Source organism: Acartia tonsa, chromosome 1, assembly GCF_053477335.1.
Source record: "Acartia tonsa isolate MP-2025a chromosome 1, ASM5347733v1, whole genome shotgun sequence".
In the NCBI taxonomy this organism is placed as follows: domain Eukaryota; kingdom Metazoa; phylum Arthropoda; class Copepoda; order Calanoida; family Acartiidae; genus Acartia; species Acartia tonsa.
In genome coordinates this window covers 38,450,361-38,477,568 of record NC_137260.1, presented here as the reverse complement: position 1 = coordinate 38,477,568, position 27,208 = coordinate 38,450,361, and the positions used below count along the sequence as shown (strand labels likewise).

The 27,208-nt window shown below is 31.4% G+C and overlaps 1 protein-coding gene across 4 annotated transcripts in view; it reads right to left on the bottom strand.

Annotated features, from left to right (window-relative positions):
• Positions 1-2,940: 2,940 nt before the first annotated feature.
• Positions 2,941-27,208, bottom strand: part of LOC145318954 (uncharacterized) — a 53,321-nt gene continuing 29,053 nt past the window's right edge. For all 4 annotated transcript variants that reach the window (XM_080160724.1, XM_080160749.1, XM_080160733.1 and 1 more), the window contains exons 15-17: positions 7,641-7,697; positions 4,685-4,798; positions 2,941-4,322 (exon numbers count right to left, since the gene is read on the bottom strand). In XM_080160724.1, the coding sequence (XP_080016850.1) occupies positions 4,102-4,322; positions 4,685-4,798; positions 7,641-7,697 (392 nt within the window). In that variant the 3' untranslated portion in view covers positions 2,941-4,101. The remainder of the gene's footprint in view (positions 4,323-4,684; positions 4,799-7,640; positions 7,698-27,208) is intronic.

The window sequence follows — 27,208 nt, the reverse complement described above, 5'->3', positions numbered from 1 at the left end:
TTTGTTTACAAAAAATCCTTAGCAGCTGATTTTTAATTCTTTCAAGGTCTGAGAGTAAAAGATGTTTATATCCAATTATATATTTTTAAGTATTTTAATTTCAATTATTATCATAAATTATTTTATTAATTGTTGAGTTATACGCAAGTTACGTTTACATTTCGAAATCGAGTGATTACGCAAGTTGCGTCATAAAGTACATTGACAGTGGTGAAATGTAAACAATATTAGATAAACATAAATTTAATTTCTATGCAGTACAGACATAAAGTTAGAGGAAAAATCTAATACTTATCGATATATTTTCATTTAAAAGATATTATTTCAGTTTTGTCCCAACTTGACATGTGTACCATTCAAGTTTCATATTATGTTTTTATTGCGCAAGCGCAACTTTTCTTCAATATTCCCTAAAATATTTGAGGTTTTCATTTCTATTCCTCCTTATTCTATGGGCACCAAAGAGGTGTACCGTAATTTTGAATTGTAGATTACCTTAACAATTTTAAACTTTAGATTAAATTAAATCCTATTTTTTTCTCAATCTAAAATCTAATAATTCATGCCTAATTGTAGATATACTTATTTAAAAAATCAGAGTGGACAGTCTTTTTAACCCTTTTTCCAATTACCAATTTTGAAGGATGCATCATGGCTGAGTTGGGAGGGGTTGAACGGTACCTGGGGAATTCTTAATTTAACAAGGATTTCTACCAGAAAATTCTATTCTTTTAAGATTATCCTGTTAAGCGTGTATGCTGTTGTTATATCAACATAAGAATACATTTGTTGAAAAAGATTGAGCAGTTGAATTTGATTAATGTTTTGTTTTAATATCATGATACAATTATTTTTAAATGCAATATTATCGACATAAACCTTCGAAATTGCAAGGCACCACAATATTTCGACATTTAAAACAATATACATACAGGGTGTTTCAATAGAAATGTCTTTTTTAAAATCTTAATTAGGCATAGAAAATAAAACAATTATGTAAAATAGTTTATATATTTGGAAAACATATTGTGGGACATTTATGTTTCAAATATTTAAAAATGGTTATTTCAACAAATTATGCCCTAAAAACCGGTTTTTTCCAAAGGCCTTTTTTCGAAGATTTATGGATTTAAAAGTTGTGCAAAAAATGTGCACATTTTTTAAAATCAAATTGCGCGGCTTTTGTTAATAGTATAAAAACGTTATACATACCGTTAGAATCGTCATAAGCTCTAGTTTTTCGATATATAAGAACAATTCCTGTGCTGCGTATAGTATAGGAGCTACGTGGTAAAATGTTACAACTTACTTAAAACTTTTTAACCTTTTTCTCACATTTTTCAACGTAGCTCCTAGAGTACAAATTGCACAAAAACGGTACTTATATTTTCACAAACTAGAGCATATGACGGTTCTAACGATATGCGTAACATTTTTCTACTATTAATACAAGCTGCACAATTTGAATTTTAAAAATGTGCGTATTTTTTGCACAACTTTTATATCCATAAATCTTAGAAAAAAAGGCCTTTGGAAAAAACCGGTTTTTAGGGCATAATTTGTTGAAATAACCATTTTTAAATATTTGAAACATAAATGTCCCACAATATGTTTTCCAAATATATAAAGCATTTTACATAATTGTTTTATTTTCTATGCCTAATTAAGATTTTAAAAAAGACATTTCTATTGAAACACCCTGTAGATTTGTTTGTTTAATTTAAATTTTTTCTTTACACAAACATTAAGACTGTAACTCTCGACGACTGGGTTGAAATTTATATTTTTAAATATAAAGTCCCAACAGATTTATAGCTCCCATTGCATTATAGAAAAGAAGGTCTTTGTGGTGTTGAAAAAAAAATAGGACAGGTATATTATTAAGATTTATGTCGAGTCAAAATAAAGCATATTATAATTGGACAAATTTACCATATTCTTAATATGTAAATTTGTGTCCTATTTCACTCTACGTTTATAATGAAAGAGCCGTTTTTACTCTTATCCTAACATAAAAAGAGGTGGGATGTCAATATGTTTGTCTGTCTATACTTATAGATATCGCTAACCGCTGGGACATTAAAGTAAAAGAATGGATGGCGCATGAACTATATGTATTATGTAACTCTACTTACAGTACGGGTATTCTGTCCCGATTTTTGATTCGGTTTTTGAAATCAGCTTTTAACATCGAAGATATATAAACAAACGAGTCTCAACAAAAGAACAGAAAGCAATTTTCTAGCAGACGAAAAAGGTCTCCACCACTTGAGATAGGTAGTTTCTGGATTATACATTTATACTTATATATGTATTTGCTGGATAGGCAAGTTCCCATTTGCAATCCTTTCAAGTTTTTTTTCTGTTTGATAATCAACTGAAGCTTTCTATATAAATTTGTATTCTTTTTTCTCTCATATTATATTTGTCTCTTTTCTTTCTTACAATTTATTTCTTTTCTATCTATCTATTCCTATCTTTGCTTATTCTTCATACACATTCTTTCTCTTAATAGCATTCAGCCTTCTTAAAACTTTTTTCTAAAGAATTGTGAAGTGATTAATTCCCTATTGAGAAAAGTTTTAATCTGGTGTGTGTATGTATATACACATAAATATAGTTATGGCTAACAATTGTAGAAAATAAGAAAAAAAGTTAGCCATCCCGACATTAGAAGTTTAAGCCTTGGATGACATTTTAGGATAGTTTTGATGAAATCAATCTCCACATGTTTTAATCCAACCCTTTTTATTGTGTAACGTCGAAATTATAAGTTTTTAGAACATTGTATTTGATACAAAGATTTATTTTTGGGGAGTTGGTACTGCCCTGCATACCAACCCCGTTAAATGTCAATATCATTATGCTGAATAAAAAGAAATAGTTAGAGGAGCGAAGCTTTATAGAACATGAATTGCTGGTTAAAAAAAACAATAATAATATTTTAAATTTGTGTTTATTACATAAGATTTAAATAACAACAATTACAACTGGATTAAATTACTAGAATAAGTTTTTAAATAAATTATTCAAATAAAACTTAACAATCGCTGGCAGCAAATTATTTCTACTTAAAAACAACAAAATCATTTATTAAACATTTAGTTTAATATAAAAAAATCTGACATTTTCAATAATTATAAGAGAATTTTACTAAAATTGAAAAACTAATAACAAATAAAATGCATATAAATAACTTTTTGGAATTCAATAATATTTTTTTGAAGTAAAATTAAAACAGTTTTACTTAACAAAATTTTTTTGAATTGATACTGTAATTTTCTAAATGTACCCTGTTACAATCTGGCTTTGATTTTAAAATTAATTCATTAATACATTTTGCTCATAGTTTGGCCAATATGAGCATTTAAAAATATTAGTCTGATATGCAAAAATATGTTACAATACTGTAGAGACTTTAAAATAAAATCATCATATTTTCAATATTCAGTTTAACTAATCAACTTTTATTCTTTAATGATTTTACAAATGATAATCTAATAATCAATTGAAAAATGCCAAAAGCAATTTTAATCTATAATAACATTTAAATGTCTTTTATTTTGTATGAAAATATTAATTTCATAAGCATTGAATAAGTTTTTAAATTCTGTCTTATGTTTAAAACTTTATTTAGATTTTAAACAAGAAACTATTTTTCAAGTGAATCAAGTATGTTATTTTTGCATGTAAGTTAAACTCTCTAAATTAATAAAATATCAATTACATTAGCAAACCTTTATAAAACTACTATATATACATAATTATTCATTTATTCAAGTTTTTTTTGTATAACAATTATATTCTTAGAAATCACAGTCACTTTGTTATAACAAAAATTTAAATTAGAGTGATAACTATTAGACTGTATTTATTTATTAAATTCACTTTTTTAAAAAAGTTACTGATATGAACATAAATTGTCTTTGACTAGAAATTTCACAGTTTTCGGGTTCACACGTGATATCACTTATAGAATGTAGGTATCCTTATACTGGTGTACCATTGTCTCATCAGGTTTTCCCGCATCTTTTCATACGGCGACGTTAGTACACATGTGTACCTATAACCTTTATGTGATACCACTAATAGTTTTCTTTATTAAGAAGGTGTAGGAAGGACAGACATTCCCTGTTGTATGGATGACTTGACCGAGTCATAGACAGGCTTGCTCCCGCTCTCCTCGGCCACGTTCTCCGTGCAGATGTTCTGGAGCTTGGTGAGGTAGTTGTCATACTTGTCCTGTCCTGCAGCCCCCAGTCCTGTCAGTCCCCCGCCTCCAGATTCTAGCTCACTTGACCGCATACTGCTATGCTTAGAACCTGAAAAATGAACAGTCAAATAAACTAACAAATAAAATATTTTGAATTTTTTTAGTAGTTGAAACGTTTTATATGTCTTAAACGAATTTTCATTTATTTAATTTCCGTTTGAATATAGTTTATATCTATTATTGTTTTAAACATTATATAGATGGCTTGGACAGTGTTTTAAGCTCAAAATTTCAATTACTTACAAACAAACTAACTTAATTTATTTATTCATCTGGTAATACATTTTTTACTTGCTGAGGGTCTTTGAAAGGTAAACTAATCTCTGACCAAATAGTTTTGATCCGCAAAACTAAGAGAAGATAGATTTATCTGCCATTAAACTAAACCTGAACTAAACCTAGATAACTTACCTAGATATGAATCAGTGTAGGATTGAGAACCAAAAATATTAAAAACATTTGTCCTCAAATTTTCATAATAATCTGTAATTTTAGCACTCTTGCGCAACAAGTCATTTGGATCCTAGGTGATATTTATATTCTAGAATAGATTAATTTCATTTGTAGCAATCTACATGCTTTTATACAATTTTAAGCAGTATTTTTTTTGTCATGCATGTTATTTTTACCAAACATAATTTTACAAAATACATTACTTATTTTCATCAAATTAAATTATTCTAACGGTATAACCGTAGGTCAGACCGCCTGGCTGTGCGTTTTAACGATAGTAATAGTATTTTTAGAAACTCTTTAAAATCTCTCCTTTTATCCTTTTTCTGTTCTTCTCATGGTTGTGATAGGTAAATCGTCCTTTTTTTTACCTGATTCCTAATTATCAATCCTTTTAATTTTAACTTTTGTGCATTTATTATTTGTGCGAGGGGTGCGAACAATTTTGTGCTTTTTATGGTCGCCAAGACTCAGTTCAAAGATATATTTTTACACAAACTATATGTTTGCAAATGAGTCTTGGCGATAAATGTTTGATAATTGATGCATTTAGTTGTCAACCACATTATGAAAACCTTAAATTAATTGAAGTAGAGAAGGAAAGAAGTAAATATGTTCCTAGATAAGAGGAAGGAGGTGGGAAAGACTTTGAGTATCGTCCCCAACCCCATCCCCCATATCATCCGGGTCGTGAAGATCCTTTAGTTAGAGTTTCAATTTAGAAGTCAAAGTATTTTTAAAAAATTATTTGAATCTGCAATTATCATTTTTTTAAAATTACGATTACATTTTTTTGGGGGAGAGGGGGGGGGGGAGTTGGTATTATCTGACCTATAGCCTATTTAGAAAAACCTAACATATTTGACTCTGTTCATTTACGAAATCTTACGGGACATGTATGCGTTGATAAAACTTACTTGAATACTATCATGTAGGTCTACCTATTTAAATACATAATATCTTAAATGTATTTCTTACATTTATACATCAAACTTCTATGTAATTTGACAAATTTTTGTAGTGATAACAATTAACTTTATCCTAAAATCGCAGGGTGCTTTTAGTTATTGGTATAATGATAATCCTGCAATCTAAATTATGACATTTTATTTAAAACAGCAATAAAGAACAATTAAAAGCGGTGATATTGCATTAATGGGGGAAGGAGGAACAGACCCAATACTGTACTAAACCCCGAACCACTTCATTATGCAATCTACATTTTTCTGGATATTTTGTCTACGGTAGACCATAAGTGTACAGCTTTACAGTACATTGTTTCTATTTGTTAAAGCAACACGTATGATAAAAGAAAAAGATTCTGTTTAAAGTAAAATGCTTATATTTCAATCAAAATCTATATTTTTGTATTTTTTACCGATCCACTTCATTATGCAAATCAAAAGAAAATCAATGAGAAAACGTTTGTTTTGCCCTTTTCTCCACTTTTAAAAAATAATTCTGATAAAATAACAATTTTTTAAGGGATTTATGCATTAATTATAATGAAAAACAGTTTAAGGTAGATTTTATTGATTTTTCTAAATAAGAAATAATTGAAAAAAAGAAATTCTATCCCTATCACGTTAGAGGACAGCTGCAGACCCCCGGTCTTATGGATGAAGCTAAATACATGTAAAAAATATAAATTTGCCTGAAAAGTATACAAAAATGTTTTTTGATGTGTTAAAAAAATCCATTTTAAAATCTTGATTTTGAGGATGATGGCCTTTAAGATGCTCTTACTGGTGGTGATGGTGAGCTAAATGTTATCAAAGTGCATGCCATTGCAGAAAACATATATACTGAACTATGGTCCAATTTTTGTAGTCATAGCAGCCTCCAGCCAAGCAATATTAAAAAAGAAAAAAATTGCAATTTTGATTACTAAAATTCATAAAGTAAATAATGTAGTTTTTAGATAATGGTTATATTTCATGTCGAGAGGCTCCACTGGAGGCTGCTATGACTACAAAAAATGGTACATAGGTTAATAGACAAGTTGTTGTAATGGTCATGTACTTAGATAACATTTAGCTCACCTTCACCACCAGTAAGAGCATCTTAAAGGCCATCATCCTCAAAATCAAGATTTTAAAATGGATTTTTTTAACACAATAAAAAACATTTTTGTATACTTTTCAGGGTAATTTTTATCTTTAACATGTATTTAGCTTCATCCATAAGACTGGGGGTCAGCAGCTGTCCTCTAAAGTGATAAGGATAGAGTTTCTTTTTTTCAATTATTTCTTATTTAGAAAAATCATTAAAATCTACCTTAAACTGTTTTTCATTATAATTAATGCATAAATCCCTTAAAATATTGCTATTTTATCAGAATCGTTTTTTTAAAATTGGAGAAAAGTGCAAAACAAACGTTTTCTCATTGATTTTCTTTTGATTTGCATAATGATGTGGATCGGTAAAAAATAAAAAAATATAGATTTTGATTGAAATAAAAGCATTTTACTTTAAAAAGAATCTTTTTCTTTTATCATACGTGTTGCTTTAACAAATAGAAACAATGTACTGTAAAGCTGTACACTTATGGTCTACCGTAGACAAAATATCCAGAAAAATGTAGATTGCATAATGAAGTGGTTCGGGGTTTATAATATAAGCAAAAGCAGAATAACTAATTTAAGCAGGTTCGACCTAAGCAAAGCTTTTGATTTTAAAATAAATCTAAGAAAGAACAATATAATTCAATAATCATTTGCACAGCTTGACTTGAAGTTGCATATTGAGGAGGGGGGGGGGGGGGCGGAGGTTGGTATCAATGCTCAACAGGATACTTTGTGATTCATCTCTCATCGATTTACTAACTACTTCTTTCCAAGATTTATTTTCTATAAGCGTGAAAGCATTTGATATTAATTTCATATTTGATTTGACTCTATTCTTGAATTTTCCTTGTGTATTTGTGACATGTCCTCTTCCAGCCCAAGCATCTCACTTCCTGTCTCTACACCTAAATAATAATAGTTTGACCAATTAATGATGGAAACAAAAAAAATACATCTACAGTTTATATTTGACCCGCGACCGTGGCTCAACACGTAGCGCATTCGCTCGTCGTCGGGAAGGTGATAGTTTCGAATCTCGGTCCGACACCGCGTCATAACTGAAGACGTTAAAAATGGTTCCTACTGCTGCTATGTCAGGTGCGCGACACAAATAGTTAGAGTAGGGGGAATGCCTTGGCCCAAAACAGGCGCAACTCACTACCATGCACAGTTAGGACTTCTCAGATAAAGGTCGTGCAATCAAAGGGTTGGTTGTCTGATGGCAAATGGACGCTTTACACCGCAATCATAGGGCTTAGGGCTGACAACCCTATCCCATATCCATAAGCCACATTATTACAGAAACACTGACGAATTGTCAGCGGCCTATGCTCCCCCCTGTGTAGTGAAAAGTGCTTGTTACTGATACTGTTACAGTTTATATTTATTGTACAATCATCAAAAATGAATAACAAAGCCTCATATCTGACAATTCGGATTTGCCCATTTATTTGGTTCTAAGTGTATATATGTAGGTAAAGTATATCTTTAGATGTATGTTAAAAAAGTTCATTACGTCATCTTGTATTGTGCCATAACTAAATAAGCAGAATATTAAATATATCTTTGAATAAAATTGTATATAATTTTTTGTAAAATTGCATGAATACAGGATACTGTTAAGGACTTGATAATGGAGATAAATTGCTTTAAAAATTGTACCTTGTTGTCCTAGGGAGTATTGTTAAAAATTTGAATGAATGTGATAATTTTATCATACAAAAATGTTGTTAAAAAAGTAAAGTATGGACTTTCTGGTAAAGATTATAAAGTTGCTACGCTTTCCAAATCGTACCTGTACATGCAAAGTTTGAAATCAAAAGTTCAATTATAACTGGCCTTATTTAAGGATAAGAGCGACTGATACGTACGGATGGACGTACGGACCGACCTTAACTATATAAAAGCTTTGCTTTTAAAAAAGCGTTACTCATACAGGTAGGGTTTTAAGTAGTAATGATGTATATTAGAAATTAATCAACGAGAATATCAGAAAGGCTTGTCAGTTATTAGTATAACATTTTTAAATAGCTAAAACCACTTTTATTGCAACATACCATATATTTGATATAATATGATACACATTTAAATTAAACCACTGGTTCTTGCTGTGTATATAAAACGAATGATAAAAATATAGTTGTAAGTATTTGAAAGGTTACTTCTAAAACTTTTCATTTTATGCATTTCAACTTTTATACATTTATATTTCTCAAAATTTCAATCTTGCCCATCACAACACAAACACACACACACACACAACACATACACACATACACATTCATATACACAACACATACACACATACACATTCATACACATTCATACACACACACACACATACACACAATCTTACACTTATTCATTTTATCATTTTTAAGGGGTTAATACGAAATGACCAATCAATCCAATTATGAAAATATAAACCCCTATTTAAATACAGGAAGTTTGTCTGTTTATTAGTCTATATAGAATCTCACTCCCAAATGGTACGATCGAGATCTTTTCGTAAAAATTCAATTTTTTTGAGCAGCAAAAAATTACCAACCCAAACTTTTATTATTTTAATTATCTCCAATACATTAATTTAAGATGATTGTGTTTAGTTTACCTTCCTTAACGCTACGGTCTCAGCTATATTAAAAACTTGCTATTTGAGAAAATTGTTTGGTCAAAACGTAACCCATCCTTCAATTTTAGTCCCTCAAAACTTTTAAAACATAAACTTTTTTTTCCTTCAGATCTTAAGAAGAAGAAAAATTTCCCCAGCGTTTCCATAATGAATAAATCCTCTGATTAAGAGTTTTAAGATTAGGCAATTAAAAAATTGAATTAAGTTGGATTATTTTGTGTTTGCATACAAAAATTTTAAATGAGCAGCTCACAAAAATTTAAAAATTCTCTCCAACAATTTTTTTTCTACTTTTTATTTTTGTTTGTAATTTTAAATTAAATTGTAATAAAGTAATAAGCTTTTTTTGTCTGTAGTGAAGGATCTCGCTAACCGCTAAACCGATATGGTTCTTCTTTACAGTGAAGCATGTTATGAGGCTATTTTTCTGACCTTCGAATACAGAGCCCCTAGATGCTAGGGGCGCAACCGCTAGTTAAATTATGATCTTTTTACCCAATATTTAAAGTTTAAGATTTCCATAATACTGAATCGATTAAGTTCTTCATTTAAGGGAAGCTTCACATAGATCCCCAGATTGTTTTAGGCTATTTTATTTTTATATCTAAATTTTGTTCTAGTCTATTTTTCTACTTTCCTTACTCTTTCAAGTACCCAAGCTATTTAGTATAAAAACTAATATTTTTTGATAACCTATTGCTCTGAAAGGAGAAATACAAAACAATTAAGAATGACAAAAAAATGTTAAAAGATATTAAAATAGATAGATAAAATCATAAACAAATGCAATAAAATACCTCTCATTTATTATTTTTTTAAAATAATCAAAACCAAAACGTAAACCTTGTAGAGAAACTTTGCAATCAACTCACAGGAAATAAATTTATGAATTTTAAACGCTTTGAAATTAAACAACACCTTCCCCCCTACTTGAAAAAAACACTTCCACATAATTTTCAACAGCTCTCCCTATCCATCTCTTTCTTTTGATTGATCAGTAAAATTTTGTACAAATTTTAAAGCGAGTTGGAACTTAGCAAAATATTTGATAAACAAATTCATTTTGTTTATTTTTAGATTCACTGACAAAAAAAGGTTTCTTTTTGTATTTTATATCTTTTAACGCATCTGCTCAATAACTAATTATGTCTGTTTAAACTACCTAAAAAAATACATGTTACGCTTGCATTTATTAACCCTCGATCATTAAAACTTCTATGAAACTATCAATATTTAACTTTTCAAAAGTTAAATAAATTCTTTAAAAACCGAATATTCAGTTTAACCCTAAAGCTCATCAATTTTTCCCCTATCTACACCCAAGATGTTTCCCTTGTAAATACCCTTCCCTCTAGGTAATAAAATACCAATGGTGAAATGTAATTTTATAATAAAATTTTAAATTCAAAATTTGTGATCAAGAAAGTTAGGGGGTGGGGGGTGGTTGAGGGCTGATAGAATTAGATTGGGACAGATGTCAGGGTAAAATTAGACTTAAATATTTTACATAATAAACTTAAAATATCAATATTAAACAAGTATAAATGAACTTTTCTTTACAGCAACGATTTTCAACTCTAATTTAACCATCTATAATACAAAGTAGAACGATGTCTGTCTGTCTGTCCTTCTGTTTGTATGTACCGAAGAATCTCGCTAACCGCTGAACCGATCGGGTTCTTCTTCACAGGGTAGCTTCTCATAAGTCCCGGGAAGGTCTATAACTATTTTCTTGGTGGGTGGGACTAACTCCCCCCCCCATAAAAAAAATCCCACCCCCCCCCCCCCAGAATAAAATTTGTTTTCCAAATAAAAAATGAAGCACAATGCTTGCATTAAGATATACTGCGATTTGCTCAGCTTAATTAGTTCAGCTTTTAAAAAGATTTCCTTATCAAGTTATGGTGGTTTTAAGCTATTTCATTGAACACTAAATCTTGAAACTTTTGACTAGGAGCTCTGAAGAGAGAACCCTGTACTAAAGGCTATGGACGAATTCAGTAGGTTTAAAACTAACCTATTATAAAACGTATTATGGTATTTTGTTTGTAGTTTTAGATTTTGATTTCAATTGATTAGTTCTCAAATTCAGAGAAACTTTACATAGGTCTCAGGATGGTTTTTGGCTATTTTATTTTTAGATTTAACAATCAGGATGGTTTTTATGCTATTTTTGTCCACATATCACCACTTAGAAAACGGAGCCACTAGATGCCAGGGGCGTAGCCGCTAGTTATAATATAATTCACCTCTCATAACCTTACAGAATTAGAAGAGGGTGAGAACTAAGTAAATATAAAATATACTATTGTTGTATGTCTATCCTGTAAACAAATAAATATCTCAGTAAATTAGGATTTGTCAGAATCTACAAACTCGTTGATTAAAAGTAGTGATTACTTAATTTTTAACACATGTGTTTAGATAAGTATTTTGGAAGAATAGCTTTTCCATAAAAGTAAGTTGTGTGTTTAAATAGGTATTGTTAACGGCTGGAACGATCTTTACACAATTAACGGGGAAGGTTTTGGACTATTTGGTGCGAAAAAAGTTTAAACACCCCAAACAAATGTAAATGTGGGATAGACTCCCCAACACCACTTTGGGCGAGCTCCTAAGGGCGAACATTTCTTAGTACTAAAAAGCAATCAGCGAGCAATGAATTATTAGCTGAACAAAACCAAGTTTTATGCCCTTTGGTCAAAGGAATCTTTACAAGAATTTCTAGTCATGGTGTTCGCTGAAAAAATGTACTATGAACAATGAACATATATCCGACAAATTAGTTTTTGGTAAAAAGAGGTAATAAAAAAATGTTTCTCAGTCTGTTTTCGATTAACTTGCTTTTACAGAAATGAAGATATATACTATTGCATTAACCTTTTCATTTCTTAATTTAGTACCATGTTACTAGAACAAAGCTGTCTGGTTTTTGTTCGTCCTATAAGATCTCTCAAACGTATTCCTATCTCTTAATATAAAAAGTTCTTCATTGTATAGAGCTTAATAAGGTCCTGGTACAGTTTTAGGCTTTTTTCTGCTGGTAATCCTATTATATAAAGTAGTAAGTTTTTTTGTCTAAAGCTTTTGAACTACTTAAGAATTTGGGTTATCTATTTTAGGTAAGCTTCACATAGGTCCCCTGATGGTGTTGGTCTTTTACGATTTTCATATTTAGGTCTTAGGAAATTTAAGCTATTTTTAAGCCCATTTTTTCCACTTTTAATACAGGCCCAAGAATACTAGGAGCGCAGCCGCTAGTATTAAAATCAGAAGTAAATATAATACAAGAATCAATGTATATATCAATGATACAAAAAAAAGCACAGGAGACGACACAGAGGCAAATTAGGAATTTAATAGTTATATCTTTCATCGTATTATAAACCGCTTTCCGCGGATATAAAACCTCGGGGCTAAAAAAAACTGGTTTTAATCTAATAATTGTACATTTCTATCGTAGAAAGCTGGATATAATACGATGCTAGACATAATTTTTTCGTATGGATGAGAACCGGTTCCTATCCATCGGATTCGAATGAATACGAGAAAAAATTTAGGTGGAACGACGGACAAAGTGGGTAATTATTTTAGACAGTAAAATCTTTTTCAAAAATTTCGAAGATGATTAAAGTCCCTCCATAGATTATGATGTCATACGATAGAATAGCCAATGAGAGGCCAGTATACGCTGTAATTGACCAATGGTAAAGTTTATGCTGGCCTCTCGTTGGTTATTCTATCGTATGCCGTCATAATCTGTGGTGGGACTTTAATCATCTTCCAAATTTCAACCGAGTACACTTCATCTACCCTTTTTGTTTGCATTATCAATGGACTGACGGACAATTGAGTTATAAAATCATTATTTAGGAAATCATCACAATAAATGCCATAATACTTATTAACAACTTAGACAATTAAATTGTTCCTGTAGATGTGTACAGAGTGAGTTTTACTAAAAAGAATTTTTAAGTTTACTATTATATATTCTTGTAAAACATGTAAAGTTACTTATTCAACTCTGGTGCTAGTGAGAAGAGTAAATAAGGTAAATAAATTACCAAATATCCTAAATGAATTACCAAAAGAACCTAATAGACATACTCAAAAAGACAGAGAGGTTAAGAGGGATAAGGGAATCTACATCAAAAAAAGTGTTCAAAATAAGAGAAGATAAAAAAAGTAAGAAAAAGAAAAAATGAGAATAAAAAGAGAAAGATATAGAAATATCCATAGACAGATGATATAAGAGAAACAGATAGATTTATAAATAAATATATATATATATAAAAGGATAAAGAGTGAAAGAAACAGAAATATAGGTAGAAAGAAAAAGAGAGAAATAAGATAAAATATGAGAAAATCAGAAATAAAGAGAAAAACCGTAAGAAAAGGTAAAAGGAAAATATAGAAAATATGGAGAAATAGCTTAAAATAAAAAAGAGAAAAGTAGATTATAAACCCTAGTAATCTCAAAACGTGTAAGTAAGCAATTAACATTTTTTTTGGCTTACTTAAATGTGCCATTGTGCCATTTTTGTGGTAAATTACTGATAAGCCATAAAAATACTAATTGCTTACTTATATCAGCATTCAACAACAATTTGGTCTTACTTGTGAGTTAAAAGAGGGTGGAGTAAATAAATACTCAGTCATTTACAGTAAAAGTGGCTTATATAAGTTGAACTGAAGAAAAAGAAGGAGGAGTAATAATTAATCCCTTCCTTCCTGTAAGCAGTTTATGAAAAAAAGAGAAGATTTGGCTGATATAAGCCAAATAAGCAACAAATGTGATTGATTGCTTGTAAGTAATTTATCAAAAATTGGATGATTTGGTTTATAAGCCAAATAAGCATTTATTGTGATTGATTGCTTGTAAGTAATTTATGAAAAAATTGCATGATTTGGTATATAAGCCAAATAAGCATTTATTGTGATTGATTGCTTATAAGTAATTTAGGAAAAAATTGCATGATTTGGTATATAAGCCAAATAAGCATTTATTGTGATTGATTGCTTGTAAGTAATTTATCAAAAAATTGCATGATTTGTTATATAAGCCAAATAAGCATTTATTGTGATTGATTGATTTTAAGTAATTTATGAAAAAATTTCATGATTTGGTATATAAGCCAAATAACCATTTACTGTGATTGATTGCTTATAAGTAATTTATCAAAAAATTGCATGATTTGGTATATAAGCCAAATAAGCATATATTGTGATTGATTGCTTGTAAGTGATTTATGAAAAAAATTCATGATTTGGTATATAAGCCAAATAAGCAATAATTTTCATTGATTGCTTATAAGTAATTTATCAAAAATTGCATGATTTGGTATATAAGCCAAATAAGCAATCATTTTCATTGATTGCTTGTAAGTAATTTATCAAAAAATTTCATGATTTGGTTTATAAGCCAAATAACCATTTTTTGTGATTGATTGCTTATAAGTAATATGTGTTATGGAGTAATTTTCATCAAAAAAAATCTTATAATGTTTGTATTACAGGGTCATTCAAGAGAAATGATTTAAAAAAAAAAACTTTTGTATTACAGGGTCATTTAAGAGAAGTGATTTTTAAAAAACTTTATTATGCATGGAAAATAAAATTATTATGTAAAATGCTTTATATATTTGGAAAACCTATTATGAGACATTTACATTTCAAATATCTAAACAGGATTATTTCATCAAATTATGCGCTAAAAACCATTTTTTCCAAATGCCTTATTTTTGAGGATTTATTGATTTAAAGGTTGTTAAAAAAATAAGCACAATTTTAAAATTCAAATTATGCGGCTTGTTTTAATAGTAGAAAAATGTTATGCATATCGTTAGAATTGTCATAAGCTCTAGTTTTTTAATATATAAAAACCATTCCTGTGCTACGTATAGTATAGGAGCTACGTGGTAAAATGTTCCAATTACTGAAAACTTCAACCTTTTTCTCACATTTTTCAACGTAGCTCATAATTTACAAATAGCACAAAAACGGTCCTTATATTTTCAAAAACTAGAGCTTATGAGGATTCTAATGGTATGAGTAATATTTTTCTACTATTAATACAAGTAGTACAATTTGAATTTTAAAAATGTGAATATTTTGGCACAACCTTGAAATCCACAAATCTTTGAAAAAAAGGTCTTTGGAATAATTGGACATAATTTTTTCTATGCATAATTAAGTTTTTTTTTAAATCATTTCTCTTGAATGACGTTGTATATGCATTCAGCAGATAAATTCTATTGCAGTATTAATTGAGTTTTCCATTTTGGAGATGTTTCCCTTAGGCTACTGCAATTGCAAATTTACCTCTAGGTATAGTTTTAGGCTGTTTTTTTCTGGCAAATGCCCTTTCCCCCACCCCCTTTAAAAAAACCTGAGCATAAGCTTGTATTCAATCAGTCAATAGTTAAATAGAAATTGTAGAAGAAAATTCCCTTTTGTGGCAACCTCTTAAGGGGCATTTTGTTGTATTTTCACAGTAACTTTTTCTCTATTTCTGTCCCTTGTGAGGCCAATTGCCTAACCCTGTAGGGCAATAACCTAACATAACCTAAAATGACCTATAAAAGCTACTGTGAAAATATGATGAAACACCTCTTAGGGGGCTTGCCATGAAAGGGACCCGGAAAATTCTTCTATGCTGGATGTTTCAGACATTAATGTAATTAACTAATTTACAATTGAATAGTCATTGGTATGACAGCAATTGGATCTTGGATAAAGTAGCCTCAAATAAAGTAGCCTCTGGACAAAGTAGCATCGGACAAAGTAGCCTCCTAAGGAAAGTAAGAGTTAAAACTGTAGGTGGCTTGGTGTTGCTTTGGGTTCTAGACCTCTCCAAACACCTTAAAACATACTCTGCTCATGTGTTTGGTGTAAAGCATCCATTCACCAATCAGTCAACCAAACCAACCCTTTGATTGCACAACCTTTGTAATGAGTTGCCCCTGTTTTGGGCCCAGGCAATCCCCCTACTCTAACTATTATTGTTGCGCACCTGACTTAGTAGCAGTAGGAACCATTATAACAACCTTAATTATGACACGGGGTTTAGGCAGAGATATAATATAGCGTTCACCTCCCTGAAGACGAGCAAGTGCACTACATGTACCCAAAGTTTTTAAGCTAACCATTGAGCGAGGATGGTAATGAAACTTTGGGTACCTGTGTAAATACAGTCAAATGTACACTCCCACCTTGGGTATAAATGTAATTTACAGATCAATGTTCCATGGGCATGGTTGGTCTACAAATTGGAAATAGAATGTTAAGGTTTTTATTTAATCTAAATTTTTGCATATTTTTTTGGGGGGGCTAATATACCAAATAATGTTATTTTTTGATAAATTACTTATAAGCAACCAATGAAAATATTTGCTTATTTGGCTTATATACCAAATCATGCAATTTTTTGATCAATTACTTATAAGCAATCAATCACAATATTTGCTTATTTGGCTTATAAACCAAATCATGCCATTTTTTTATTAATTACTTATAAGTAATCAATGAAAATTATAGCTTATTTGGCTTATATACCAAATCATGCTATTTTTTGATAAATTACTTATAAGTAATCAATGAAAATTATTGCTTATTTGGCTTATATACCAAATCATGCCATTTTTTTATTAATTACTTATAAGTAATCAATGAAAATTGTAGCTTGTTTGGCTTATATACCAAATCATGATATTTTTTTTATAAATTACTTATAAGCAATCAATGAAAATTTTTGCTTATTTGGCTTATATACCAAATCATGCTATTTTTTGATCAATTACTTATAAGCAATCAATCACAATATTTGCTTATTTGGCTTATAAACCAAATCATGCAATTTTTTTTATAAATTACTTATAAGTAATCAATGAAAATTATTGCTTATTTGGCTTATATAACAGATCATGTTATTTTTTCACAAATTACTTACAATCAATCAATCACATTTATTGCTTATTTGGCTTACCCTAGAGGTCACTAGATGAATTTGAAGTCGGAAAAAAGGGTAAATTGACCTTCCCCTAATTAGTTTTAAGAGAAAAAAGTAAGAAAAATTAGGGAGGGGGGATGGGATTTTTCTAGGAACTATTTATATTTTGAGGAGTGTGGTACCCCTATAAAATAGTAATAAACCTACCTAGGACCAATGAGAATATACAATTAAAGATTCATACAGGAAAACAATATCTGTTCAGCTTTTGGCAAAGTTTTTCACTGCAGACAGACATAGAGACATACAGGGACACAGGCAGACATCCTGTTACTTTTATATGAGGATTAGGACAAAACATTAATGTTAATGTTAATGTCGTGTGGGTGAGTTGCACCTGGACTGAACAGTCAACTTGCCAACTCAAGGCCAGACTCTTGGTCCTTCACCTCATACCCGTGGTACAGTACATTACAGACAACCAACCCTTTGGGGCCAAGGCATTCCCCCTACTCAAACTCTTTGATGTCCTGTGCCGAACAGAGCAGGTAGGTACCATTGTTAACGTCTTTGGTATGACGCGGATTCGAGTTTGCATTCTTCCCATCATTTTCCCTTGACATTTTAATTAGGGCTTGTGGGTAATTTACACGTCAACCTTATGGATGGTGAGTTAAGGTTTTGTGATTTTTTGTCACGATATTATTGCGACTTTTAATGCAACCAAGGCACAGGACGTGGCGCTGTTTTTGACAACGACACAATGAAGTCACATCAAATCCTAGGGACTTCTCAGTCAACATAGTATTCAAGGATGACTCCCAGTAGATGAACTAACAAACGCCACTAACACACTAGCCAGCTACTACACAATGCTAGTCCACAGGGACTTTTCAGTCAACCTATGACTGAGCAAAGTTTTTCGATCACTAGTGTACCATGCCAAGGACCACCCATGCATACCTGATTTAGGGCTAAGGCTTCCCCCCTAATCTTACTCCAAATCTCTAACGCCTGAAAGAGCAGCAGTAGGTACTAATTTTTACATCTTTAGTATTGATGCGGTCTGGGGACTCGAACCCGACACCTCCCCAACAGATAAGCGGACGTTAAACCACTGAGCCATATCTGCGGGTAGGACAAAACATTAAAAAATTATCGTTTTCATTTAAATTAGAGAAATTATCTTATTATTCTTTAAAACGGAAAAAAATAGATTTCAACTTTAAATTTCATATACCTAGCTTAATTAATCAGATTCAAAGGTCTGTAGATTTAATTAACATTGGGATATTGGAGAAGGACGATGGAATATTAATTATCCTTGCCAAACCGTTTCATTTTTATGTAAAAATGTATAATAATCAATCAGCCATTGTCCTATCCCTCCAAGAATAAGTTTAATGTTAGCCTATATTATATGTTACTGCACTAGTCCACATACTTAAAACTTATGTTGTTGTCGTGTTATAAAAAGCATTCACTTAAGCAAGGATAAAAAATAAAATTATGAAACAAATCAGGGATCTAAAGAGATAAGACAATAGTCCCTAAATATGACACGCGAAATTACCCCTTCTGTAGATTAAAATTAAGGGTTGAAACGTTTATAAACTCAACTTAATAAACCTATCAAAATACAGTAAAACTCCCCAAAGCCAACGAATAAGAAAACGTTATTGTAAAACTTTAGGGACTATTGAAATAAACAGCCAATTGTCTCCGCTCTCCCTCTGGGAAAAAAATACTAACCAAGAAAGAATAAAAAGCAAAGCTACTCTATGATTCACTTTTCTGCCTCTCATCATTCAGTCTGTAATTTATTTGATTTTCCAGTATGGCTACAAAATCAATTAATATCCACCGGATTAGAACTGTTTCCCAACCATACTGCAAAATCATGTATTGTATCAAAATATAGACATTTTCTATGAAGAGTAAAATTAAAATCCTAATATTCATACCAGTTTTCATTGGACCAAGCCTTCGGCCCTTCAGGACTAACAAAACTGGAATTAATATTATAATTTATCGTTTGACTATCCGCAAAAAGCTAATTATAGAATGCTGCGATAATAACTAATCTTGGCTGCTAGGGTGTGAAATAAAAGTTATTTCTCGTATCGTATTATAAACGGCTTTCCGCGGATATAGAATGTACAGTTATAAGATTAAAACTAGTTTTTTTAGCCCCGTGGTGCCGAAGGCACCGGCTAAAAAAACAAGTTTTAATCTTATGATTGTACATTTCTATATTCGTAGAAAACTGGATATAATACGATGCTAGACATAGTTTTATCGTATGGATGAGAACCGGTTCCTATCCACCGGATTCGAATGAATACGAGAAAAAATTTTTCAATAATTGGTCCTAAAAATGATTTTTTATTTTGCTCAGGGATCTAAAGGGATAAGATAGTGTACAATATTAAATAAGTAAAAAAAAAAAATTTATATTCTTCATTTCAAAAATTTTGAAAATCAGACCATAAACACCAAAGATATTAGGAACTATATAAAAAATATAAATAGCCAAAAACCTGCAAAAAGGCAGTCTGATCACCAGGGATATTTTTTTTAAACAACTGGAAATCTTATTTTGATATTCTTAACTACAAAAATTTTGAAAATCGGACCATAAACCCCAAAGGTATGGAGAAATATGTAAAAATATAGAATAGCCAAAAATCTGCTAAGAGGCAGTCCAACCCCCATAGATATTTTATTAAACAGGAAATTTAATTTAGATATCCATATCTAAAAAAATTTGAAAATTGGACCATAAACAAGAAAGTTATGGTGAAAAATGTGAAAAATACAAAAATAGCCTAAAACCTGCTAAAAAGCAGTCCGGCCCCCATGGTTGTGTTAAAGTTAATTATGCTCCTTAATGATGGGAATGTTTTCAAAAAGTTTTAGCCTTCTATCTGTCATAGGAGCCGAGAAAATCACGTTACCCCCACTTTGTCTCTAACAGACGGACGAACATTACGAATTATAGAGTTGCTTTGCTACTAAGAAAATCACGTTTCCCTTACTTTGTCTCTAACAGACGGACGGACGGAGGGACGGACAGACGAACAGACTGGCGGACATTACGAATTATAGAGTAGCTTTGCTACTAAGAAAATCATGTTTCCCCCACTTTGTCTCTAACAGACGGACGGACGGACGAACTGGCGGATATTACGAATCATAGAGTAGCTTTGCTACTAAGAAATCACGTTTCACCCACTTTTTTCTCCAACAGACGGACGGACGGACTGACGGACATTACGAATTATAGAGTAGCTTTGCTACTAAGAAATTATGTTTCACCCACTTTTTCTCCAACAGACGGACGGACGGACTGACGGACATTACGAATTATAGAGTAGCTTTGCTACTAAGAAAATCAAGTTTTCCCCCACTTTGTCTCTAACAGACGGACGGACTGGCAGACGTTACGAATTATAGAGTAGCTTTGCTACTAAGAAAATCAAGTTTTCCCCCACTTTGTCTCTAACAGACGGACGGACTGGCAGACGTTACGAATTATAGAGTAGCTTTGCTACTAAGAAAATCAAGTTTTCCCCCACTTTTTCTCTAACAGACGGACGGACATTACGAATTATAGAGTAGCTTTGCTACTAAGAGAATCACGTTTCACCCACTTTTTCTCTAACAGACGGACGGACTGACGGACATTACGAATTATAGAGTAGTTTTGCTACTAAAAACTGTTACTTTTTATTATATTAATTGGTTGAAAAGTTTGGACACCTTTTCCAGATATGCGGACCCACGTTTATACTAATTTTTAATGTAAAGAGTTTTGCCATATGTTTTAAATGGAAAGAAAGACTTTCTGATAACGATAATAGAAATGCTTTGCTTTCCAAGTTTTATTTTTGTTACAGGAATCCTTATCCAAAGTTTGAAATTTATAACATGATAAAATTTATGAATTAACAGAAGTCATAGAGAAACTATGCAAGGGATTGGACAATGGAAAATTTATTTTGGGTATAGTCCCTTTCATGACAGCGCCTCTTAAGGGGCGATTCATCATATTTTCACAGTAGATTTGGAGAGATTAAGTTAGATTAGGTGATTGCCCCGCAGGGTTAGATCCCCCCGCAGGGTCTAGAAATAGGAGAAAAGCTACTGTTAAATTACGATGAAATGCCCCTTAAGAGGCATTGCTACAAATGAGACTATACCCAAAATTTTTCTTTGATATTTATACTGTCTTTTTCTTGTCTTTCTCATTTTTCTTTGAGAGAAAATCACGTTTCCCCCATAGTGTTACGGACGGACAGACAAAGTGCATTTTATAGTAGCTTCACTACTAAAAAGTCATTTTGTACTGTAAAAATAATTAGGTTTTGATTTGAAAATGTTATACATTTGGGCGGAAAAATAAAAAAACTATGAACGATCTTTATATTCTTATACAAAAGTAACAGGATGTCTGTATGTAAAAAACAATCTCGCAGGTGAACCGAAGTTTGTTTTACAGGAAAGCTTTTTTATCGTAAATGTTTTTATTTGTTTTGAAGAAGGTTAACTCCACTCTCCCAAGTAAACTTTGAATGCGGGAATAAGTGCTTAATTGTGAGTGTGTGTAAGTTTGTGTGTGTGTGTGTGTGTGTGTGTGGTAGGCGCAGGAGGGTCAACTCTAGGCTGACCTGTTGTCGAGTCAGTACATCCAAGGTGATTGGTAGAGAAACATGTCATTGTCATGTATATGTGCAATGTACTTTTTATTTATAGTGAAAGTGTTTTGATAAATTCTCAAAAAATGAAACATTCTCAAGTGAATTATATTTTGTATTAACTATACATTTTCAACAATAACAATATTCTAACTATTAAATAATACTTGTAAGAATATTTGAATTGTAGAAAATCGTAAAGTTAAATTAAAACTACGCATTAAATGAATGAAGCAAGCCAAACAATTGAAAAGGAAAATATGGCAGATCTGGTAATAATATAAGGTTAGACCATTATTTTTTTTAAAGTTTTATTTCTATTGCATCGTATTATCGGTAGCTTTCTGTGGATATTAAAATGAAAAAAACAGAAGAATAAAACTTAACTTGTATTGATTTTGTTTTTTTTTATTTTAATATTCATAGAAAATTGTCTGTCATACGATGCTATACATGAATCAGTATGGCTGAGAACCGGTTCTAATCCAGCAGATATTAATCGGTTTTGAAGTCTTCTGGATATTTGATATATTTTTACAAGAGAAGCTTTTCTATGTTTGGAGTCGGTCCGTCCATTCGTAAGTCCATATTGGTTAGCTCTTTTGATTAATTTAGACATGATAGAATTGTTATTCTGATTTCAAACTTTTATGTATAACAATAAGGTATGATTAACCCTTACAGATCGGGCCCAAATTTCCACCTTAATAGATTATAGATCAGGGGGGGGGGGGCTAATTTAGCCCCCCCTCTATCTCGGCTCCTGTTACAGATAGAGACGTGAAATTTTTTCTGGTGGTTCATGTATATTTTTAGAGAAAATTACTTTTTCTAGTCATAGCGGTCAGACCGCTCCTTAGCCGCTTTTTAGCGGCCAGTCACAAAATATTAAAACAGCTGTACAGCAGCCAATTTTAAAGCAAGGATAACCAAATTTTAGGACGAACTTTTATTTTATATAACGAAAAAGTTACTTTTTCTGACCCTCGCCGAAAAACGGCAAATAACGGAACCCCCCCCCCCCCCCCCCCGATCTGTAAGGGTTAAGGAAGCATAGCAACCCTATAGCTGTTAGTATAATGTTTGTACATCCATATAAAACATGTTGATTTTTAACTTTTTTGACAACAAATATCAATTTATCCTATTCATCTGATTTTGGATGATTCCTATTACAACGTGGTGCAATGTTATAAGCGTAGCAACTGTATAATCAAGTTCAAAAAAGGAAAGTATGTTCTTAAACAGTATCCTGACTATTCAGTTATGACACTCTTCAATTGTTAATGTTCATTTTAGAGCTTTGATTTTATGAATGTTGTCATCTTTGCTTCTTTAATGTTTATCAGAGATCTAAAGGGATAAGACAATGGCGGATAAATTGATAAACTTAATAAACCAACCGATTAAAATTTAATAAACCCCCCAAAGTTGTTAAGCCAACGAATAATAAAACTTTGAGGACTAATGTAATAAACAGCCCAAATGCCCCCTCTCTCCTTGGATGATTCTACTGTCATTTTCTTGTCTGTCCCATTTTCTTATTGGCAGAATTTAGTTCATTTTTCGTCCAGTGTTCCATCCCTGTAGATATATGTATACCAAATGAGGAAGGAAACTTTGGATATTATAAATTAGAATTAAAGAGTGGGGAGACAGGTACCCAAAGTTTTATAACTACGCACGTAATGGGATGTGATACTCTAAGTTAAGTTACATACAACCAACCCTTTGATTGCATAACCTTTGTCTGAGAAGACCTAACTGTGCATGGTAACTAGTTGCGCCTGTTTATGGGTCACGGCATTCCCCCTACTTTAACTATTTATGTCGCGCACCTGACATAGCAGCCGTAGGAAACACTTTTAACGTCTTAAGTTATGACGCAGTGTCGGGCCGAGATACAAACCTATCACCTGCCCGACAAAGAGCGGATTCGTTATGGAACCACGACTGTTGGTTTTATAAACAATGTTTAATAACCACGTTATCTTGTTTTTTGGCCCAAAAGCTTTTGGTATGTGTAATAAAGTTTTATTATGGCAGGAAACTAAAGGGATTAGGCAATGGCCGATAAATTAATGTACATTGTCAATGATAGTAAACAAAGTTACCCCTTCTGTAGAGTACAAATAGGAATTGAAACGTTTGAAAACTAGAGTTATTAATCAAAATTCAATAATTTTAATTCCTCAAAGTTGTTTACCCAAAAAATAAGAAATGGATATTATGAAACTTTGGGGACTAGTGTAATAAACAGCCCATGAAAAACTCTCGCTCAAGGATTAGCCTTAAAACTTTGGGTACTTATATTGAATTTTGATTGCTTGGTTCCAGAATATCAATGTCCAAACTTTTTGATCAACAATTTATGAATTTCTTATCGTAAATGGGGAATTTTCATCGATTTATCATCCATTGTCTTATTCCTTAAGATTCCAATTAAAAACGAAAATTTAGTTTGCAATCAAAACAAGAAAAATACATCCATAAATGCAATGCTTAAAAATAAAATATTGGCGCTTTCATTTGAAGTACATTGTTGAGCACTTAACCTTGAATTCTGGGGTAAGGTTAGGTTAGGTAGTAAAAGAAGCGGGGAGGGGGGGGGGGGGGGAGATGGCATTTTACTTAAATGTTTTATTTATATGATGCATATCTTTGAGCCGACTCTTATGTATCCTGAAAAATATGCATTATTATGTAGACAATGTCCTAGTTAAAACGAAATTTCTATTATGGCTTTGAAACCGATTAAAATCCACTGGATTGGAACCATTTCTTAGCCATACTGAAAAATTATGTATATGATCGTTTTACAGACAGTTTTCCACGTAAATTAAAATAAAAATCATAAACATAAAACCAATTTTCCTGGCCTGGGCTACGCGGGGTTAAGAAAACTGGTTTTAATTTTTCATTTTGATATCCGCGGAAAGCTGACTATAATACGTTGCGATATATAACTATATTATTCAATTTTACTTACACTGAAACTTTATAATAATGTGTTAAATATATTTCCTGTATGGCAACAAAACCGATTAAAATCCGCTGGATTAGAACTGGTTCTAAGCCATACTGAAAAAAGCAAGTATTGTATCATTTCCAGTTCTCTACGAATATAAAAATGTAAAATCAGAATATTAAAACCAGTTTTGATTTTACTTCTATTGTGTTAGAAACGTATTTCAACCATTCATATCAACTTATAGGCAATTTACCACAAAAAAAATCATAATTGAATTAAATCCGTCAAGATTAAAACAATATAAACTTAGTTATATAGTTATTCTATCCGTGGAAATCTGTCTATAATACTGAAATAATGTATCATTTAAAATAATCTTTTTTATCTGAAGTCGACTTTATATAAGACCAGCGATCTAAAGGTATCATACAGAACATATATCCTCAATAATGATGAACAAAATTAACCCTCTTAAACAATAAAATTATTGGGTAAAACGTTTTGAAACTGAAATAAAATGAATAAACCAATCCAAATTTATCAAAAATTACCCAAAGTTTTTGAGCCAACAAATGAGAATTCGTGCTAGTAAACTTTATTATAATTGTAAAAAAGAGTCAATTGTCCCCCCACTCATTCTATATCAAAGAGGGATCGAACATTTGGCTCTTAATTACGCTGGTACCCAAAGTTTCATTTTGTTTGCTTAAACACTTAGGGTAATTTTACTAAATCTATATGGAAGAGTAATCTTGTTTCTCATCATTGGGGATATAAAAAAACGTATTATTAATTGTCTTATACCTGAATTCCTGTTAAAACTATTTGAGTAACATACATTAGATTTAGAATCATATGAGTAAATTGTTGATTGTAATTAAGGTGCTTACATAAATTTATTGTCCATTGTTCTATCCCTTCCGGTTAAAATCGAAAATCCATTAAAGCAAGGGAGGAATGGGACCATGAGTTGTTCAAATCTAATTCCCTAAAGTTTAATAAAAACGTTTTCTTATTCGTTGGCCTTACAACTTTGGGGATTGGTTGATACATTAAGTTGAGTGTCCATACATTTCAACCACTAATTGTAATTGGTGAATTGAGTATCATCATTGGGGATGTAAATCTATTTATCGGCCTTCGTCTTACTCTTATGCCATTAGATCCCTGCATTTAAGCAATGCTAAACAAATAATAAACAAACACAATAAAATAACCTTTGGCTGCTAAACACATAATTTAGTTCATAAAGATTTGTTCACATTTTTAGTAGCGAAGCTACTCTATAATTCACAATGTCCGTCCGTCCGTCTGTCCGTCTGTCCGTCCGTCCGTAATTAATGAAGTGGGGGAAACGTGATTTTCTCGGCTCCTATAAAAGATAGAGAGCTTAAATTTTTTGACAACATTACCATCATTAAGCAGCACTATTAACTATAAAACATCAATAGCGGTCGGACTGCTTTTAAGCAGGTTTTTGGCTATTTTTAATATTTTCCAAATATTCCCCATATCTTTGCTGTTTATGGTCCAATTTTCAAAATTTTTTCAATTAAAGATATCAAAATTCAATTTCCCGTCATTTGAAGAAAACAACAATGACAATCAGACTGCCTTTTTGCAGGGTTTTGGCTATTTTTATATTATTCCCCATATCTTTGGTGTTTATGGTCCGATTTTCGAAATTTTTTCAGTTAAAGATATCAAAATTAAATTTCCTGTCGTTTGAAGAAAACAACAATGACAGTCAGACTGCCTTTTTGCAGGTTTTTGGCTATTTTTATATTTTTCACATTTTTACCCATATCTTTGGTGTTTATAATCCAATTTTCAAAAAAATTTTTGAGTTAAAGATATTAAAATTAAATTTCTGGCGTTTTAACCCATTAGTGCCGAGCACCACTTTTATGGACCGATCGAGCTGAAAATTTCAGGGAAGCTTTGTTATGGTAAAAACGGAATTCCAATTTTTTTGTTTTGCTCTAGTGGCATGCACAGGAAAGTTGCAATAAAGTTTTTTGGTGCTTTCCCCCAGCATTCAAGCCCGGTTTTGTCCTAAATACCCGGTTATTTGGCCCAAAAAATTAAAAATGTAATTTTTGAATGTCCAAAGTGAGTTGTAGAGTAGCTAATACTACGATACGATCCACAATTGAAAACTACATAAC